The sequence below is a fragment of the Phyllobates terribilis genome, unplaced genomic scaffold (genome assembly GCF_046119375.1).
Source record: "Phyllobates terribilis strain yellow unplaced genomic scaffold, ASM4611937v1 Scaffold_1__5_contigs__length_1240528914, whole genome shotgun sequence".
Classification (NCBI taxonomy): Eukaryota; Metazoa; Chordata; class Amphibia; order Anura; family Dendrobatidae; genus Phyllobates; species Phyllobates terribilis.
In genome coordinates, this window is record NW_027362761.1 from 33,541,142 (window position 1) to 33,563,418 (window position 22,277).

The 22,277-nt window shown below is 47.5% G+C and overlaps 1 protein-coding gene across 1 annotated transcript in view; it reads right to left on the reverse strand.

Annotated features, from left to right (window-relative positions):
* Nucleotides 1-10,393: 10,393 nt before the first annotated feature.
* Nucleotides 10,394-22,277, reverse strand: part of SHC2 (SHC adaptor protein 2) — a 91,144-nt gene continuing 79,260 nt past the window's right edge. The window contains exons 12-13 of the mRNA XM_073660715.1: nucleotides 20,200-20,334; nucleotides 10,394-12,719 (exon numbers count right to left, since the gene is read on the reverse strand). Of these exons, the coding sequence (XP_073516816.1) occupies nucleotides 20,200-20,334 (135 nt within the window). The 3' untranslated portion in view covers nucleotides 10,394-12,719. The remainder of the gene's footprint in view (nucleotides 12,720-20,199; nucleotides 20,335-22,277) is intronic.

Here is a 22,277-nt window from a genome sequence, read left to right on the forward strand (position 1 = left end):
ACCCGCCTCTAGCAAGGTAGCCAGTAGAGTACAATTAGTTGGGGAGGCCTACAACTCCGCCTGGCCAGGGGAGATCCCATCTGTTCAAGGACTGACCAGGCCCCGACCGCTAGCCAGTACTCCGGGAGGGTCTATTTTTGTCACCAGTAAAGACCCTGAACTACACCGCATCGTCTCTGAGTGGTTCCTGCTACCCCCATCATCCACGTCGGCTGCCCTGAGGCCATACCCCTCCCGTTGGGGGTTATACCATCCACGCTGCACAATCCTTCCACCGGCCTCAGCGGTCTGCCCTGCAGCGGCAGCTCCATAGCTGCATTCAACGGGTGGCGTAGTCGTCCAACATCTACTGCTAATACTCAGCCACACAGTTTGACTCCCTGGGCACGGACCGGGTCACCGCCACGAGACTACTACCCCCAACAGGCCCGGCTCCGGGTAGTCCCCGCGTGCGCAACGCTACACCAAGTAGGCCCAGGGGCGCGTCAACTTTTGGCGTAGTCGGCAGGATTTCGTGCCCGCAACCACCGGGTACTGCGTGCCTGAAAAAGACTGTTCAAACTTACCAGTGGTGAAGATTCCCGCCATCCGGCGCCATCTTCTACCTTCTTCCCGCCATCCGCGAAGTTTTCCCGCCATCCGGCGCCATCTTCTGCCTTCTTCCCGCCATCCGTGGAGTTTTCCCGCCGTTGGACGCCATCTTGAAGACGCCGCGCGGGAAGAAGAGGGGCGTGGACTCCGAAAGCGCGCGAGAACTGAAGCCCCGCCTCACGTCCGGACGTTGCGTAAGGTTCTGGAAGGAGCCCAGCAGACGCCGACATCACAGGAGCGCGACGGAAGGTCCTCAACCCTGACGATCCACTGCGGAGCCGCGGCCTACAGAAGAGGATCATCGCAAGGTAGGCCACGGTCCACTAGGGGGGGAGAAAGATGTCGGATACGGAGGAGAGCTTCATTGCCTCAACCCCCGCCAGCGCCACCGCTGCTGCAGTCATGCCTTTCACCATGCCCTATATCCCGGGAGCAGCCTGGCTACCCCAGTACTCAGGGGAATCACATACCCTGAATGACTTTAAAGAAAAGCTGGATAGCCTCTTCCAGGTGTACCCCCTCACAGAAGAGCAAAAAGTGAGCATCCTGGTGGCCCAACTAACCGGGGCAGCCCAAAGGGAGGTAAAGTCCTGGCCACCTGGGAGGAGGACTGTCGCAGGGATACTAACCCGGCTGAGGGACACCTTTGATACCCGCACCTCAGCCGAGATTAAGCTTAGATTCTATGGGTGCTGTAACATACCTGGCGGCGTCCTTGCATGGTGGTCCATCTCCCACTGTGCAAGAGGGCGCACTTGATCTCCTGTCCAGAATGTCTCTCTGGCTTCCCTCCATGCTGTCTGTTTGTGTCTGTTTCTGCTGCTTAAGGGCGGCGCCCGATCACTTCCTGCCTTTTGTACCTGCTGTGGGTCACACCCCTTGTGCGTCCTCAGCCTATTGCTGTCTGTCACTTGGTATATAGCTCTGCAGCTCCCTTCTATCCCTGCCTGAGCATAGTGTTTCCTTCAGTGTGTGCTTGCACTCTGAAGGTGCCAGGTCCCGTCTCTTGTCTCCTGCTTTTTGTATCAGTTCCCGTGTCTGAACTGAGTCCTGTATGTCTCCTGCTTTGCGGTATCAGCTCCCGTGTCTGAACTGAGTCCTGTATGTCTCCTGCTTTGCGGTATCAGCTCCCGTGTCTGAACTGACTCCTTTCTGTGTTCTCTTGTCTGTCCTGTCTGAACACGCTCCTAGCCTGTTCCTCTCGCCTTCTAGTGGCCGATTTCCTAGACCTGCTCCTGTGTCTGGTCTGTCCTGTCTGAACACGCTCCTTGCCTGTTCGTTCCGCCTCTCTGGGGGCCGTATTCCCAGACCCGCTCCTGTATCCCTCTGCAGTGTCGGTCTCCTCCGTACACTCAGTTCCAGTCTGAACTCTCTCCTGTCCTTTACCTGTTTTGCCTCTATGTCCGTTCCCTTCCTTTTTCTGCAGAGTCTGAACTCGTACCTAACTCCTGCTTGTTGTCTCTGCAAGTACTGTGTGAGTATCTGGCTCTGTCTTTCCCTTCCTGTCTGTTCCGTGTGAACAGAGCCCTGTCCTCCCTGCTCAGCCTTGTCTGCACTCTAGCTGTGCTTGCCTGTAACCCTCTGCCTGTATTGTTCCTGAGTCCCGGTGTGTACTGGGTCCTATCCCGCCTGTGTTCCTACCTGCTAGTGCCTCCCTGTCTGCACTCTAGCTGTGCTTGCCTTTACCCCCCTGCCTGCATACCCGCCTGCCTGCATACCAGTCGTGCCTGCCTATACCCTCCAGTCTGTGTGCCAGCCTACCAGCCTGTTCCTGTATTTCCCTGTGTGGGTCAACAGCCGTGTCCGGGGTCTGTCCTGGAGTAGCACCTGGTCCCTCTGCTCGGTTCCTCCTTGGTGCACTGGCGTCGTATGCCGTCGTGCGACCCTGGTCGGATCGGGTGAATACTTAGTCACGCCCCTCCAGGCATTCACTCTCCGGCACGGTCCAGTGGAATCACTACCAATCACACGCACACGCCGCTTAGCCCGGGCGTGTGCATAACAGGTGCAAGCAGCGAGCACATGAGAGTATAAGGGACTATGCACTAAACCTACAAGAGGCCCTGAGAGCCATTAAGCAGACCGACCCTGACGGCGTGGGAAACGAGGACAGGCTGTTGACCGAACAATTTATAGAGGGACTATATTGCAATGCCCACCGAACCCAGTTGCGGGCAATGGCCTTACAGGATCCTCATCTGGACTTTGCACAGTTCAAGGACAGAGCCATCCGGGTGCTCCGAGAAACGGCACCGGGTGGCGTGGTGACCCACAGGCGCCCTACTACCGCTTACCACCAGGAGGCGGCGCCCTTGTCGGCAGGGCCTGTGGGGGCTGATGCGCAGGCTTTGAACAATGACCCGGCTCCAGACCTGCACCATCAGGTCCAAGAGCTAGCTAAAAGCGTTGCTGCGCTAACCCGAACTGTGCAGTCTTTACAGGTTTCCACTCCAGGGAAGATCCAGCTGGCATCCGGACCGGAGGACATCCCGTGGCGTCGACCAAGGAGGACCCCACCGGCCAGAGGAAGACCCAGCGACCGGTACAACGAGGACGGACAACCTATCTGCCGCCGCTGCAATCAACCCGGACATATGGCAAGGTACTGTCCTTTAAACTGGCACAACCTGGGGTAGAGGGCCAACCCCCAGGAAAAAGATCACCAGGCCCATCGAACTGGCGCGACAAATATGTGGGAGGACGTCCAGTCTTGCCTGTGGTACTGGATGGCATCCCTATGAGTGCCCTACTGGACACCGGGTCACAGGTCACCACCATCCCGTACGTGCTCTTCAAGCAGTACTGGAATGACTCGGATATAACCCGCTATCCAGACGACGACTTGAGTATCATCGCCAGTAATGGTCAGCCCGTGCCACAGATCGGATTTAAAGAAATGACCATTAAAACCGGTAGAGTCGAACTGGCAGCACAGGGACTGATCATTGTAGACATTGACAAGCGCGAGAGTCACCCAAAGATAACTCTAGGAACTAATGTGATTGAAAATTGTCTTGCAGAGGTGATTTTCATTTTACAGCAGGTTGCCAAGAACGCCAGCTCTGGCCAGCAGCGAGTGCTCCAGAAAGAGATCCGGGCACTGATGCGACGGCAACAGGTGGAACTCTCTGGTGGTGAGATTGGTAGCGTAAGAATGTGTGACCCTTTCCCTATTGCCATGCCCCCGAAAAGTGAAATGATGATTTGGTGCCGGGCAGCTATTGGTCTGAGAGGTAGAGATTACCAGGCCATGGTAGAACCAGTCTACTCAGACAGTAGGCCCACCATTTTGACAGCACGGGGGGTAGTTGATGTACGCCATGGGAGGGTGCCCGTTCGTATAATAAATATCGGGAAAAGGGAAGAATACCTGCCCCGGTATGCTACGCTAGCCAAATTATATACTATCAACCAAAATTCTATACAGTCTGTGGAACCCTTGCCTCCATCTCACCCGGAGGAAGGTAACGGCTCTACAAAAATAATGGAGGATTGGTGTCAGCAACTACATTTGGGTACTGACTCCACTCCCTCCCACCAGAAACAGGGAGTCTACCGGGTGGTTCGAGAGTACGAGAGAGTGTTTAGTAAACACCCGTTAGACTTCGGGCGAGTCAAGGGGGTAGAACACCACATCCCCACGGGAGACCATCCTCCCATAAAAGAGAGGTATCGACCCGTACCCCCTGCACACTACCAACACGCCAAGGGGATGCTTAGAGACATGAAGGAGGCTGGGGTAATCAGGGATAGCTGTAGCCCCTGGGCAGCTCCACTAGTCTTGGTCAAAAAGAAAGACAACACCATGAGAATGTGTGTAGATTACCGGAAAATTAACCGTATCACACACAAAGATGCGTACCCCTTACCAAGAATAGAGGAGTCTTTGGCTGCTTTAAAATCTACTAACTTCTTCTCCACCTTGGATCTCACTAGCGGGTACTGGCAGGTTCCTGTAGCAGAGGCGGACCGGGAGAAGACCGCATTCACCACCCCGATGGGACTTAGCGAGTTTACCTGCATGCCGTTCGGACTCTGCAACGCACCAGGAACCTTCCAGCGATTGATGGAATGCTGTCTGGGACACCGAAACTTTGAGACGGTCCTGTTATACCTGGACGATGTCATCGTCTATTCTAAGACCTACGAGGACCACCTGAAACACCTGGTGGAAGTGTTCGAAGCTCTGGCAAGTTACGGCCTAAAGGTGAAACCCTCCAAGTGTCACCTCCTGAAGCCAAAGGTGCAGTACCTGGGACACGTGGTGAGTGCTGACGGAGTGGCTCCCGACCCTGATAAGATCACCGCAATTAAGGAATGGCCAAGCCCCTCCAGCGTAAAGGAAGTGAGGCAGTTCCTCGGGTTGGTAGGCTACTACCGAAGGTTCATTCCCGGTTTCACCAAAAAGGCAGCTCCTATGCAGGACCTCCTGATAGGCCAGTCCAGGAAGGCCAAGAACCAGAAGCCACCCTTCAGATGGGAGAAGCTGGAAGAAGAGTCCTTCCGCCAGCTGAAGATGGGGGATGAAATCCTGGCGTACCCTGATTATAGCCAGCCCTTTATCCTCTACACCGACGCCAGTAACATCGGGCTAGGAGCCGTACTGTCCCAGATCCAGCAGGGGAAGGAACGGGTAATTGCTTACGCCAGCCGAAAACTGCGACCCACCGAAAGAAACCCTGAGAATTACAGCTCATTTAAGCTAGAGTTCCTGGCAGTCGTGTAAGCAATCCGCTACGTTCAACCCATTACCTCATTACAACTGGGCGGAGACGCAAGACAGTGACCCTGCCGTCCGACTGGTAAAGGAGATGCTGACTCGGCCAGATGCACGCCTTGACCCAGACGCTCCGGAGGAAGCCAAGCAACTGTGGGCTGAGAAGAGTCGACTGTTCCTTTACAAGGGGAAGTTGTGCCGCAGAATGGTTAACTCCCGGACGCATGAAGTAATCTGGCAAGTAGTGGTGCCAAGAAGAGACGCAGCTATGGTGATGGAGGCATACCACGACGGAGCTGGGCACTTCGGATGGAAGAAGCTGGAGTTCCTGCTGCGCGGGCGGTTCCATTGGGTAGGCATGAGAGGAACCATCGAGAGGTGGTGCAGAGACTGTGGCCCATGCAACCTAAGAAGGAGGGACCGTGCCAGCCAGAAGACTCCCCTGCAGTCCATCATCACCAGACAGCCGTTGGAACTGGTAGCCTTGGATCATGTAAAACTGACCCCAAGCAGAAGTGGCTACGTCTACGCGTTAACCATCGTGGATCACTACTCCCGGTTCTTGGTTGTCGTCCCCGTCAAGGACTTAACGGCTCAAACAGCAGCTAGAGCCTTCCAGCAGCACTTCTGCCGTCCGCACGGATACCCGGAGCAGGTGCTGACGGACCAGGGGCCTGCCTTTGAAGCGGAAGTCTTCCAGGAGTTCTGCACCCTGTATGGCTGCCGGAAGATAAGAACAACACCCTATCACCCGCAAACTAATGGACTTTGTGAGAAAATGAACCAGGTGGTGATAGATCTTCTGAAAACATTGCCCCTGGAAGAACGTAGTCTGTGGCCTGAAAAGCTGCCCGACCTGGTGGACCTATACAACCACATCCCTGTAGGTTCCACCAACTGTACCCCGGCTTACCTAATGAGGGCAAGACCTGGTAAGCTTCCTGTTGATCTGGAGATGGGAGTCCTGACACCCGAGGACACTTCACCAGAAGCAGACTGGGACACAGAGAGGCAGCCGCAGTACCGGAAAGTACAGGAGAGCGTGGAGCGAAGTCTCTGTCAAGCTAGGGAAAGACAAGAGAAAACTTACAACCAGTATGCTCCCGCTGTTCCCCTGGTGCCCGGAGAGCAGGTCTTGAAGAGGAAAAGACGGCTCCACAAGTTGGACGACCAGTGGGAGAAGGACCCGTACACCGTACTGCCCTCAAGCCACGACAACCCAAAGATCTGTACAATCAGTAAAGACGGAGGGGAAACCACAGCCATTGTATCCCGGGATCACCTGAAGAAGTGTCCCGAACAGCTACGGAACCCTGAAGAGGAACAAGAAGACCCTCGACCCGTAGAGGAAAGGGAAGATATGGTTAGTACTGTGCTCGGAGACTTCCCTCGGTCTTGGACTCAAGTCAATGGTGCTGTTGTGGTACCCGTCCTCACGTTCCTCCAACCAGCATCCCAAGTGCCTACGGAGACACAGGTAGAGCTGGAAGAACAGCCGGTCCAGGAGGCAGAAGACCCCACACAAGCAGACCAGGAGAATCAACCCTCTGCTTATAGTGAGCCTGCCATACCCCTAGTGAGCCAAAGAGTCCGTAGACGGCTTCCCAGTTTACCCTTGACAGCTCCTATACCCTGTAGCTCAGGACCAGTCAGCCAGCTCCGTAGGTCCACTAGGGTCACTAGAGGCCAGTTGCCCATACGGTGGAGGATCTAAATGTTCAAGCTATTTTATTAATGTTTACCTGTTTATTGTTGCTTGTGTATAATTATGTGTTTCTAGTTATTTGTAGGAGTCTTTGGTGGATTTACCGGGAATCCTTTGTGCATATAGTAGGAGCGTAACCCAGGACGGACTAAAAGACTGATAAGGACTCGGGGCAGGACAGACCCCTACCTGGTTACGTCTCCCTGTTTTGGTGAAATGGACACCTTTGTTTTCCTCAAAAGTTACACCCGGTTGCGGACACGCCGTGACCATCCTAATGTTTTTCTTTATTGCGTTGTTTCTGTTTGTAATTTGTTATGTTACAAAAATATGTTTAGTCCCGGAGTACTAAATTTCACTAGGGGGGAATGTGGCACCCCAGGGGTCTGGTTTCCACAGTAATAGCAATATTATGTCTGAGAGCAGGTGGGAGGTCTCTTGGTCAGGAATCCTATGCATGCCACACCTCCTGCCCAGTCCTGGGAGGGGAAGAACTTCCCCTATATAAAACTGGGGCTGAGGCAGGGTTAGTTAGTTAAGAAGAGGAGAAGCAGCTATAGGAAAAAGAGATCAGGAGCTCTGGGGAAGTCGTGCTAAAAGGAATCAGGGGCTGGCAGCTGTAGAGCTCGCCCTGATTGAAGAGTTACCACCGGACCCGGAGTCCGAGGCTGTGGGGACTAATCCTTACCCAGCAGCAGAAACCGACCGGCAGGGGATTTCAGGTCCTCTGGCCAAGAAACCCGAAGGCACGGTCACACGCGTGGGACCAGCACCGCCGTCGTGGAGCGGAAGCCACTAGAAGGCCCCGAGTCACCGGCCATACGGGTGAGCACCACACGGTACACTCAGGGACGTGGGCTACTTTTACCCGCCTCTAGCAAGGTAGCCAGTAGAGTACAATTAGTAGGGGAGGCCTACAACTCCGCCTGGCCAGGGGAGATCCCATCTGTTCAAGGACTGACCAGGCCCCGACCGCTAGCCAGTACTCCGGGAGGGTCTATTTTTGTCACCAGTAAAGACCCTGAACTACACCGCATCGTCTCTGAGTGGTTCCTGCTACCCCCATCATCCACGTCGGCTGCCCTGAGGCCATACCCCTCCCGTTGGGGGTTATACCATCCACGCTGCACAATCCTTCCACCGGCCTCAGCGGTCTGCCCTGCAGCGGCAGCTCCATAGCTGCATTCAACGGGTGGCGTAGTCGTCCAACATCTACTGCTAATACTCAGCCACACAGTTTGACTCCCTGGGCACGGACCGGGTCACCGCCACGAGACTACTACCCCCAACAGGCCCGGCTCCGGGTAGTCCCCGCGTGCGCAACGCTACACCAAGTAGGCCCAGGGGCGCGTCACTTCCATCTGCCAGAACCGCAGCACACAATCCAGGGGGCAGCGAATGCTTTATAACAGTCAAACTTTTACTGAGCAGTTTACAGTTATTACAATGAAGCATGTAGCATGTAGGATAGGGCACAACAGGTTACAGTCTTTCCCACATAACTTCAGCCCTAGAACTTGGTCTGGGTAGAGCATACCTCTTTCTAACTCCTCTAGCACTAGGAATTCTCCACCTAAGGCAGTGAGACTCTGAGTTCATGTTTCTCTGCAGCACCGCAGGCTTAGCATGACCAAAGGCCGTGAGGTTCTTCTCGAGGTTCCAGGGCCGACAGACGGATTTGCACGGAATGGTTATATGGCAATCCACTGTCCCGAGTAACAGGCTTATGTTGGCCCTAGAAGCCCATTGCATGTGACCTCTGTAATCTTCACCACATTCCCTCTAACTAAACTAACTTCTTCCTGTTCCTGAAACTACCCAGAGATTCCCAAAGCGCCCACCCACTATGGGCTGTTATTACACTTAGTTAACTCTCACATAACTGTCTCTGTTCTCTTGTTGCTGGCAAAACTTAACCTTTCACCTAGTTCTGTACAAGCGTGAAAAGGAAGACAGTGACATCTTGTCTACGTTAGTTAGTACTGCAGCCCACAGAGAAATTAACACTCGTTACTACAAGAAAACATATCAGGAACAAAACATTATTCACATTCTACACCACAGCAGCATTGATGTCTTGCGGGGGGAACACGGCATATGCTCCATCTCCTTATAGGACCATGCTGTAAGTTTTATCTATGGTAGTCCTAAAGAAGGAGCCAGCGGACTCTGAAACGCGTTGACAATAAACCTACAATTCTGTTACCAATATTTGAGTCGGAGTCGGAGAGCGTAGAAACACTTCCTGTCCTGCTACTTAAATCTACTGTTTCATGGAAGCTGCTGCATCTGGTTCTATAAGTGTTATGTCTCACAAAACCACATAAGGTGAGTGGTTCTACCTATAATTGTCAACATTTTTAACGTTGCGCTCTTGCCTTTCTTTACAGTACCCCTGGCAATGGGACTAAATGAAAAATCTGAATTCACTGATTAAGAGATGCGTACCAATACATTTTTCTTTATAGTGTATGGTATATTGGTAACAGCATACTTTTAGATGGAATATCTCTTCCACTTCAATCTTAATTTAGACAACATTCATTGAAATAATAGCCTTGTAATTAGTTGTACAGGCCTATACGTGCACGTAGGCAATGAACTGTCCGTCACTGTCAGTGGGCGAGGAGAAGCCACTGAGAGCCCGCTTGCATAACTAGTCTGCTGTGCAGCTCATTCCCTAACAGCTATTAAAAGTATATTTTTCTCTGAAACACCGCAGCATTTCAGAGTCAAACACCTGGCTGAGATCATACAGCAAGTGCCTGATACATGCGGTTTGAGCAGCATGTATCACCGGTCAGATTCCCTTTAAATCATACATATTGTTAAATGATTTTTCAATAGCTCCATTGGCATCTGTAAAAATATATTTAAAAAAGTGGCGTGAGAAACGTTCAGTATAACCTGCATTTTCTATCTTCTTCCTTATATCTGAGTTCTGTATATGCATACTTGGGGAGTGGGTAGGATCTTATTGGTATGATTTAAGAGATATACAGCACTTTGGACTCCGGAACATTCTCTGAGCCTATTTTGCAACCTTTACCTATCATGCTTTTCACTTCTGCAGCACCCCCCTCTTCTCCCAATCTCTCTTAGATTTACTGTTTCACAAATAGGGGGATTGTGAAAGGGATTGTGAACATTTACCGAGAAGACTTTAGGTAGGAAAGGGGGGATATATTTTACTGTAAGGTAAGGAAATGCCACTTTCCAAAAATATGATATATAGCAAATTTCTGTGTGTTTGTATCTACTACTGATTTATGCAAAAAAAGCAAAATAAAAAAGTATGTTTTTACATGCCTTACATTTCCCAAAACATGATTAACACATATATTCAAGTTTATAGATATTTTATAAATTCTTCTTGTGCTTCAGATTTCCAATTATATTTTGATTCAGATGTTTATTTGAGTTCTTTAAAATAAAGCCCCCGTTGTTTGTAACCAAGTTGTAAGTCTTATTATATAGGCGTTCCTGAGACATTTAGACACCCGTTACAATGTTCTGTCAGTATTTAGCATTTTGCTGCTCATGACTCCTTCATCATTTTCTTGCCCCATCATGCTTTGAACCTTCTTCCAGCTCTCCCAGTTGTTCTTGTCTTTATGTTCTATGCTTTTCTCTCAGTTCCGATCTCTCTCTCGTTAGCTGAATTTCTTTTCACAAGTTTCGCCTTCAATTCTTCCTACCTAATTACTCCAAACAGTTTACAGCCTTAATCTGCCATTTAGAGCTGAATTCCAGGCCTCCAGGATCTTTCCTGTCACTTACCATACCTTTGTGTTTCTCACTCTGTTTGATGTAGCCCCAAATTTTCTGGGTATTATTGGCTTACAGAATATATAGCCATTGCAGAGATGTGAGTCACCTGTAATTTGGAAATATGTTCTGTATACACAGACTTATGTATGAAACCTTGACTGTTGCTGAAAGGATATGTACAGGCAGCAAGTGACTCAGTTTTTAGTACATTTGCCTTACATCACCAGGCCCCTAGGTGCAAATGTAATAAAGGCCATGTTTGCATGGTGTTTGTGTGGGTTTCTTTTATGTTTCCTTCTACACTTGGAATACAAACTGATACAGTAATTGGCCTCCTATGAAAATGGTTCTAATGTATGTGATGTATATGCACTATATAGTATATACATGCAGGTAGTCACTGCAATATCAGTACAAATGACTCCGACAGCATGGCATGTAGTACGCACATTTCCACAAAATAAAATAGTAAAAATGTTGACTCAGAGATATTTTATTTTTTAATAAAAAACAATGGTTAGGCGTTAAGTAAGACACCTTCTTTGAGGTGCTCATTACTTTCCTTTATTGGTGTAATGAAACCCCAGTTCAATGAGTCTACTATACCCAACTACAGTGAACAAACCTTTGAGAAGTGTGCACAGTGCACCATGTCACAAGACTCTAAAAGACAATTCCATAGGTGCTGATTAGAGTTGGCACAAATTGATTCACAGGACCCAGGTCTGTAATCTCTGACTGTCGGCTAGATGTCCTGAGGACTACCTCCCACCTCGTTGTGACAGGCCGGTAATCGAAAGAAGAGAAGCGGATGCCGGAAGGTAGGAGGGATTCTCAGGGCTCCGGTCCACTGGTCACAGATTACTGATGTAGACTATGAACTGGATCCTGCAAATCAATCCACACCAACTCCAGTGCTGATTGTCAGATTTTCTGGAGAACATCTTTTCTCGTTAGCAGTAATCAATTATAAGTTTCCTTCCATAGGACTGAAGTTATAATGTACAGTATATCCTGCAATCTCTGCTTGTCCAGCTACAATTGCTTTGCATCACTCCTCTATGACTCTATTATAATTACCATGTCTGCAGAATATTGGCATTCACCTAGCTAATGTAATGCAGGGGTCGAAAGAAATTTGGTCCTTATTGGCGTAAATTAAGACAGTGAGTATTAGCAATTTAAAACCTGTGAAATCAAGTTTTCCAACCTTACCTGTTTAAGACAATAGCCATATCCTTGCTGACCAGCTACATTGCTCCAGGGAAGATGCAATTTGATTATCTGCTTTTTTCTTTTAATATAGAGCAGCGGACAAGACGAGAAGGTCTGAACCCACAAGCTAGCTCCTGGTGTTCTCTCTGCTCATACAATGTAAGGAATGTATGCACACACATCCCCGTGATCACAGATAATGTGGCATTATTTTCAGCATATAGATTCAGTGCTGCATAGCATGTCAGCCATGCTTGGGAGACAGTCCTATCTCCGAAATGTATCTGTTAGGATGCAAGTTTTTGCAGCAGGAAGGCCAGAACAGACAGATAGAAATACACCGACATGGTGGTAAAGTAGTCCAGGATGTTAAATGCATTTCTGTATATATAGCTAGCATTGTGCTACCCTGCGCTTGCCCCAGATTCTGCAGATACTGGATGATTTCACTTAATAACTGGTAACAGTTTTTTGGTACTGTTAGAGAGTTATGACAGATCCTCTTCTTCAAGCACAATGGGCTCAGCTGCTCCCTCTGGTGGTGAAGAGTACAATAGCAGAGCTATACATGAATGCAAGATGCAGTCTCTGACAGAAGAGTACTCAGGGAGTCACTAATTGATGATCTTTATGGTGGTTTTCACCTTTGTGACTTGCTTCAGGGGCAGCTCTTCTGTTCTCCTCTATTGATAAATGTTCATCTCCAAGCAAGGGGGGAGCCTGAGCAATACAGCACACAGAGCAGTTATGTATTATATACAGTAAGTTAGCAAGGACAAAGACTGACATGGTAAGCTGATTTCACTTGTAGTTTACAAACCTGGAAATCTTCATTAAACTGAGCCTGTCATGTTGAAAATGGTATCTGATCTGCAGGCTGGATGTCATAGCCCAGGAGGAGCGGAGCAGATTGATAGACAATTAGTGGGAAATGTTTCTGTGAAGTTTGCATTTTATTCATTGAAATCCCTGGGATTTATATTCATGAGTCCAGTGGGCGGACCTGTTCAGTGATTGACAGTCTTTCCTGTATGATTGCGTATGTACAGATAGCTGTCAATCACTAGTAGGACCGCCCACTGGACTCATACATACAAACACCAGGGATTTCAATGAAATACAAGTTATATTGAATCTTTTCCATACAAACCTGTATATCATCCTGCTCAGCTTCTCTCTATGCCATGCTATCCACAAAGTGAACAGCATGTACAACGTGACAGGTTCCCTTTAGCACTTCATATATACGTGACACCCTCGAGCATGAGGGTTAAGTAAACCTCTCCTTGGCCTTAATGACAAAGCTATTTGTTGTTGTTTTTTTTAGTCCATTTCCACAGTTCGAATTTTTTTTTATTAGTATTTTTCTGTCAACATATAGCCATGTTAAGGACAGCTTTTTGCAAAGCAAGTTGTATTTTATAATGGCAAAATTTTATATAATGTACTAGCTGTTGAACCTGTTCAACGCATGGGTGGCGTGCATTTTTATTGGTATATGGTCTCCCATGCTGGTATGTGCTGCCCCCTCCTGGTATTTGTGCTGCCCCCATCTTGTCCCCACCATCCTATCCTGGTATGCATGGCAACCCTCATCCCTATCATGGTATGCATGGCACCCCTCATCCCCATCCTGGTGTGCATGACACCCCTCATCCCAAATCCTGGTATGCATGGCCCCCTTCACCCCCAATCCTGGAATGCATGGCACCCCTCACCCCCAATCCTGGTATGCATGGCACCCCTCACCCCCAGTCCTGGAAGGCATGGCACCCCTCAGCCCCAATCCTGGAAGGCATGGCATCCCTCATCCCCAATCCTGGAATGCATGGCACCCCTCACCCCCAATCCTGGAAGGCATGGCACCCCTCACCCCCAATCCTGGAAGGCATGGCACCCCTCACCCCCAATCCTGGAATGCATGGATCCCCTCACCTCCAATCCTGGTATGCATGGCACCCCTCACCCCCAATCCTGGTATGCATGACACCCCTCACTCCCAATCCTGGTATGCATGGCACCCCTCATCCTGGTATCCATGGCTCCCTCATACCCAATCCTGGTATGCATGGGCCCCTCACCCCCATCCTGGTATGCATGACACTCCTCATCCCTATCCTGGTATGCATGGTACCCCATCCCTCTTCCCTATCCTGGTATGTATGGTACCCCTCATCCTGGTATGTATGGTACCCCTCATCACTATCCTGGTATGCATGGCACCCCATCCCTCATCCTGGTATGCATGGCCTCTCATTTGAATCCTGGTATGCATGCCCCCCCCACATCTCTATCCTGGTATGCATGGCACCCCTCATCCCAAATCTTGGTATGCATGGCACCCCTCATCCCCAATCCTAGTATGCATGGCACCCCTCACCCCCCTCAATCCTGGTATGCATGGTCCCCTCCCCCCCAATCCTGGTATGCATGGTCCCCTCCCCCCCAATCCTGGTATGTGTGGTAACCCTCATCCTGGTATGCATGGTCCTCTCACCCCCCAATCCTGGTATGTGTGGTACCCCTCATCCTGGTATGCATGGTCCCCTCACCCCCTAATCCTGGTATGCATGGTCCCCTCACCCCCCAATCCTGGTATGTGTGGTACCCCTCATCCTGGTATGCATGGTCCCTTCAACCCCCAATCCTGGTATGTGTTGTACCCCTCAACCTTTTATGCATGGTCCCCTCAACCCCTTATCCTGGTATACATGGTCTCCTCACCCACAATCCTGGTATGAGTGGTACCCCTCATCCTGGTATGCATGGCACCCCATTCTTCATCCTGGTATGCATGGTCCCCTAATCCCCCAATCCTGATATGAATGGTCCCCTCACCCCACAATCCTGGTATGCATGGTACCCCTCATCCCCCAACCCTGGTATGTATGGCACCCCTCATCCCCCATTCCTGGTATGTATGGCACCCCTCATCCCTTTCACGCTGCACACATACAAAAAAAATAAACACTTATACTCACCTTTCTTCCCTGTGCTCCCACACGGCTGTGTCCTGTTTTGCAGGGGAAGGAGTGTGGCGCCGAAGTACGCGTGTGCACATACCATGCTGTCCGGCGCCATTTTGCTGAAGACACATTGCAAATGTGTCTTCAGTAAAATGGCCCCGAATAGCGCTATGCGCATGCGCCGATTCCGACGCCTTCACTCCTGCCCCGGTCTCAGGCGAAGAGATGCAACGCTCCTCCTGGTCAGGTAAGTATGTAAGTATGGCGCCGGAGATCGCGGTATGCATTCAGTGTCTACGCATACCGTGAACTCCGGCGCCGTACACTCCTCTTACCTGTAACGGCTCCATGCGTTCTTCTGTCTGGAGCCAGACTGCGCAGGCGTGTCACGCTTGCGCAGTCTATAAAGGCTTCAGACAGAGATGCGCATCCCCGGTTAGATTATAGATTATGTAAATGTTATTTATTTTTTGAGGAAGGGTGTAAAAAACAGTAATTTGTTTTTAGGGTGTTCACTGTGCAGTGTAGATACTATAATGACTTCAGTTTGCAAAGCTTTATGATCACAGCAATACTAAATTCATATTATATTTTACTAATTTTATACAGTAAAACACTTTTTAAAATAAAAAGTTTTTGTCACCCTAGTCCAAGACCTACAATATATTTATCTAGCTTAGGAGGGCTTATTCTTTGTGGGATGAGTTGAAGTTTTCATTGGTGCCATTTTGAGGTACTTTTTTTAAATAACATTTTTGTCTTTTTTATATATTCTTTTTTAATTCCCAATATGAGACTTGACCATGTGATTGCTTCTAAAATACACTGCAATGATTGTGTATCACAGTGCATTAGGCCTGTCAGCATGATACTGGCAATAATTCTACTCAGTCCAGCCTTAAAGAAGCACTCACATCTATATTTTTTTTATTAAATGTTTGTGTACAGTGGGTACGGAAAGTATTCAGACCCCTTTAAATTTTTCACTCTTTGTTTCATTGCAGCCATTTGGTAAATTCTAAAAAGCTATTTTTTTTTCTCATTAAAGTACACTCTGCACCCCATCTTGACTGAAAAAAAAACAGAAATGTAGAATTTTTTGCAAATTTATTAAAAAATAAAAGCTGAAATATTACATGGTCATAAGTATTCAGACCCTTTGCTCAGACACTCAAATTTAAGTCACATGGTGTCCATTTCCTTGTGAGCCTCCTTGAGATGGTTCTACTCCTTCATTGGAGTCCAGCTGTGTTTAATTAAACTGATAGAACTTGATTTGGAAAGGCACACACCTGTCTATATAAGACCTTACAGCTCACCGTGCATGTCAGCCCAAATGAGAATCATGAGCTCTAAGGAACTGCCCAAGGAGCTCAGAGACAGAATTGTGGCAAGGCACAGATCTGGCCAAGGTTACAAAAGAATTTCTGCATTACTCAAGGTTCCTAAGAGCACAGCGGCCTCCATAATCCTTAAATGGGAGAAGTTTGGGACCACCAGAAGTCTTCCTAGACCTGGCTGTCCAGCCAAACTGAGCAATCATGGGAGAAGAGCCTTGGTGAGAGAGATAAAGAAGAACCCCAAGATCACTGTGGCTGAGCTCCAGAGATGCAGTAGGGAGATGGGAGAAAGTTTCACAAAGTCAACTATCACTGCAGCCCTCCACCAGTCGGGCCTTTATGGCGGAGTGGCACAACGAAAGCCTCTCCTCAGTGCAAGACATATGAAAGCCCGCATTGAGTTTGCTCAAAAACACGTGAAGGACTCCCAGACAATGAGAAACAAGATTCTCTGGTCTGATGAGACGAAAATAGAACTTTTTGATGATAATTCTAAGCGGTATGTGTGGAGAAAACCAGGCACTGCTCATCACCTGCCCAATACAATCCCAACAGTGAAACATGGTGGTGGCAGCATCATGCTATGGGGGTGTTTTTCAGCTGCAAGGACAGGATGACTGGTTGAAATTAAAGGAAACATGAATGTGGCCAAGTACAGAGATATCCCTGATGAAAACCTCTTCCAGAGTGCTCTGGACCTCAGACTTGGCTGAAGGTTCACCTTCCAACAAGACAATGACCCTAAGCACACAGCTAAAATAACAAAGGAGTGGCTTCAGAAGAACTCTGTGACCATTGCTGACTGGCCCAGCCAGAGCCCTGACCTAAACCCAATTGAGAATCTCTGGAGACCTGAAAATGGCCGTCCACCAACGTTCACCATTCAACTAGACAGAACTGGAGAGGATCTGCAAGGAAGAATGGCAGAGGATCCCCAAATTCAGGTGTGAAAAACTTGTGCATCATTCCCAAGAAGACTCATGGCTGTACTAGCTCAAAAGGATGCTTCTACTCAATACTGAGCAAAGGGTCTGAATACTTATGACCATGTGATATTTCAGTTTTTCTTTTTTAATAAATTGGCAAAAAATTCTACATTTCTGTTTTTTTCAGTCAAGATGGGGTGCAGAGTGTACTTTAATGAGAAAAAAAATTAACTTTTTAGAATTTACCAAATGGCTGCAATGAAACAAAGAGTGAAAAATTTAAAGGGGTCTGAATACTTTCCGTACCCACTGTATGTACATGTAATGTAGTGTGAGTGTATTAATATACTCACCTACTGCCTCTCCCTCCGGTGTCCAGCGCCGTTCTGTTCCTCTTCTCCATGATGTCACCGCTCTGCAGGCTCTCTGAGTCACACTGCGCACTTTGAGACCCAGAAGTAGCTTTTACAATGTAAGTCTATGGGGCATTAGAACGAGACTCAGAATGAGACTCCATAGACTTACATTGTTAAAGAGACTTCCGGCTCACATGTACAGTATTCTGGCTAGTCGGAATTGCGATGACGTCACTAAGAAGCGAAGCAGAACAGCGCTGGATCCCGGAGAGAGCAGCGGCGGAAGGTGAGTATGTTAACACATATACACTCCATTACATGAATGTAATCCCGGAGAGAGCGGCGGAAGGTGAGTATGTTAACACATATACATTCCATTACATGAACGTATACACACATGTAATAAAAAAAATATAGATGGGAGTGCTTCTTTAACCCCTTAGTGACCACCAATACGACTTAACCTGAGATATAAGTGAATAGCATCCCCTAATGGGTGAAAATGCAGCAGCTGTTAGCTGTACACTATAGCTGACACCGTGCTGCATCAGTCACGATCGGTGTTGGCACCGACCATAGCCTTTTAAGCCCTTAGATTCTGTTGTCAATAGTGACTGTGGCATCTAGATGGTTAACAGTGTGGGAGCTACCTCTTTAAACCCATCGGGTCCCTTGAGACCATGATTGTGTGGTCCTGATGGTTGCCATAGCAGTTCATGGCAAAATAACGATCTTGGAGTCTGACAGCTATAGCAGCCTGTTCAGAAGTTACCAACATTTAGGTGGTAAAAATATCATTTTTCATTACTGTTATGCCACTTTGTGTTTATTCCTAAAAAGCACCTGAAGAGTTAATAAACTACCAGACAGCAGTTTTGAATATGTTGAGGGGTGATGTTTTTAAAATGGTATCACTTCTTCCAATAAATAGGTCCCCTAAAGTCACTTCAAAATTGAATAGCTCCCTAAAAAAAACAAGTTATGAAAATTTCCTTGAAAACATGAAAAATTGCTGCTATAATTTTAAAACTTCTAACACCCTAACAAAATAATTTTTTTTTTTACAAATGGCTCTGATGTAAAGCTGAAATGAGGGAAAAGTTATTTATTAACTATTTTGTGGAGTGTGACTGTCTGGGTTAAAGGGATTCAAAGTTTGAAAATTGTTCATTTTTAGAAATTTTTGTCACATTTCTGATAATTTTAGAAATAAACCCCCCAAAAATTACCATTAACTTAAAGTATAATGTGTCATGAAAACAATTCTCTCAAAATCACTGGGATATGTTGAAACATTCCAGAGTTATTGCCATATAAATTGACACGTAAGATTTGACCGATTCAAAAAATATGGCCTGGTCACTAAGGTGTTAAGCAGGGCCAATTAGACTCATATCAATGGTAGGCACAGGGTTCTCTTTTAAACCCTCAGTTGATCTGATAAAACTGATTGATTTGCATTAGTGTCATTGGCTAAAAGGGGGAACTTCCTGTCTCTATAAGACCACTTGAGTGCCACAGATTACAAAAAAGTGTTTTTGCCCTGCACTTGTTACTGCAGTTTCCTCACAGACCCCACAACTCTCCTGTCCACAACATGGTGCTGGTGGAGGAGCATGTGATCAGGACTGTCCATCAACATCATCCAATTGAAGAGTATCTTTCTTACATGTAGTCGTTTTAATTGGAGGAGGATTATGTACTGGTCTGCTCACATGCTCCTCCACCAGCAGCAGCCATTATGTGGACAGTGCTGTGCAGTCTGTGGGGAAAACTGCACTAACAAATGTGGAAGTAGAACCTGTAATGCTTAGATATTAAGAAGTGCCACAAATCATGTCCCCAACGCATTTGTTTAATAAGAAAAAAATATATAATGAGCAACCCCTTTAACACCTCCTGTATGAAACACTTGAAATGGATGGCATGTCTTTAAAGCATACATTTTAAAATGCTAAATAAGTGTTAGCGTGTTTTTTTTCTTTCATTTTTAACCAAATCATTACTGGATGAAGCAGAAAGTGATCCTAATTTTAGCAAAACTAAAATGTGTCTGACATTTTAGTGTCTTACCATGGCCTTATTGTATTGTTAAAGGGGTTGTCACCTACTAGGACAACCGCTTCTTACCCTTGTAAAATAAAAATACCCAATCCTCAACTCCTGTAGCAGCGCCTGGTCTTCCGAGGATTATATGACGTTGGCTGCAATCAATGGCTGCTATTGAGCCTGCTGTGCTCTCATTTTCTTTGAATGAACCTCAGAACTCCGAAGGAAGTGAGAGCACAGCAGCTCAATAGCGGCCACTGAGTGGCTGCAGGGCTCACATGACATAACAATGTCACACGAGCCTCGGAAGTCCTGGCGACGACAACACTGGAATGGTGCCGGTATGAGAGGTGAGTATAGGAAATTTTTAATTTTCAAGGGGGAGTATAGTAGTGGACAACCCATTAAACCTTCACCATCGTTTTATACACTTTGCAACTTAGACTTCCATGCTTTATTTCTGTAGAGTCAACATAATAATCTCTTCAAAATTCAGGATTTGACCAACTGTTTAAAATAATTTCTTCTATTTCTACCCCAGGAACCAGGGTATATTGTCTTACCTAGGATGTTCCTCTTCGCGCTATCACCTGCCGTAGGTGCAGTTCACTCTCTGCTGCCACAATTGGCTGTTGGTTATGCAGATGGTAGGAAATAAGATGGCTTATACTCTCAAACAACACATCTTTTGTCCTTACCTGAAAGAAAGAAGATGAAGACATTTGCATCCATATCTTATGCATTAGCAATGTTCTAATTGAGATACCTGCATAACTGTAAAATAGCAAGAACCTTATAGTTTTTGATTGCGACGAATAATCCTCGCATAATATAATTGGAGTTGAAAACCAATCATTCACTTGTGACCGCCATCAAATCTATTGAGTGACTTTCCCCCATTAACCAAAATATTTTTCGATTATGTTTGCATATATAGCACTCACATACTCTGCAGCCCTTTGCAGAGATTATTGAAAACTTTGCAACTGTTTTTTCCCCCAAACTACACATTTATCATAGGTATTCCATAGCCTGTGGATTTAGTAAAATGTCATGATCAAAGCAGGTACTGTACCATACAACAGAAAATCTGCTGCACATCCTTCTGACCTTCACCTCTCCTTGCAGCTGTTAGGGTGCATCCACTCGATTGCACCCTAATAGCAGAAATGAGAGGTAAAAGTTATGTTAGTGGTATTCCAGACAGAAAGAAGTTGGACCTGAATGTGTAGAGGTTGCATTTGAAAATATCTACAAGGATATGTGTAGACATTTTACCCTTACAGGGAATCTGTCACCCCCTGTCACTTATCAGACCTCTAATATGGGCATACAGGTGATAGAAATGTGAATCTATACTTACCTGTATGCCTCATATTAGAGGTCTTGTCGCAGTGATATGGCTTTTTATTCTTTACAGTTTTTAAAGCTTGCGGGCCGGGGGTAGCAATCCCGGCCTTCTGTTTGAATTATAATTTTTCCCCCTTCCCCTGCACGTGTGCCCTGTGACGTGCAGTTCCCATGGCCAGATCCCGCGCCTGCGCAATTTACCTTGTATGCCGGGTGCACTTTATCCTCCCATCTATGATCAAGTATGTTGTGCGCATGCGCCAGCAAATCACTGTGACTCGCCGGCGCACAACATACCTGAATATAGACGAAGGATAAAGCTTGCCTTGCGTACAAGGTAAATTGCACAGGCGTGGGATATGGCAACGGGAACTGCACGTCACAGGGCACACGTGCAGGGGAGGGGGGAAAAATTATAATTCAAACAGGAGGTGGGGATTTCTTTCCTTTAAATATTGATGACAACTGATGTAAAGTCTGCATGTGTGTAAAGTATCTGAGAGCAGTATTCGTGACCGAGCTGCTGTCCGGTTGTGCTCTGGCACTTTAGAGACAATAAGTGTCCCAGTCCCAATGTGTTGTAGGGTGTGGGGTGCATCACACTCACTTGTAGGCCGCAGACATGGGATACACACCAAATGCATGGGACACCACGTTATTTGTAACAGTCAAACTTATACTAAACTGTCCAAGTTCATCAGATGGGCATAAGTGGGATAGGGTACAGTAATGCAGACTTCCTTCCTCCTTACTACAACTCCTCTTCTGTCTAGCCACCAGTTAATTCTGGACTACCCCCAAGCTCGCTGACTCCATCAGACTCAGCAATTCGTTGTCCACTCCAGCAGTGCTCCTGGGACTGGCCACTTGCCCCCCCACATAACTTCATGTCCACTGGACTCGTGATGTCAGAAGACCAGGCCCGCTCCATGTTACCTGGCCTGATCCCTAGGCTCTGGACGCTGTTGGAATGTCCATCGGGGATCTCCATTTGGCCGCCCACTGCCCTGAACATTGGGCCCATGCTGCCCCTAGCAACCGACCACTCCACCTGAACCTGAACTGAACAATACACTTCACTAGCTGACACTGAACTCCCTCTAACCAGGAAATGCCCCCTTTTTATCAGCAGTAGCGCCCACCCACTGGGCTAATCCTATTCTTAACCATTTATTATCTTTCATGCTAAACCTACTTATCCTTATTCTATATCCTATGCTGTCCTAAGCTTATTCTTATGCTATACTCACATTATGCATTAACACCTTTTACACAGTACATCACATTGCAT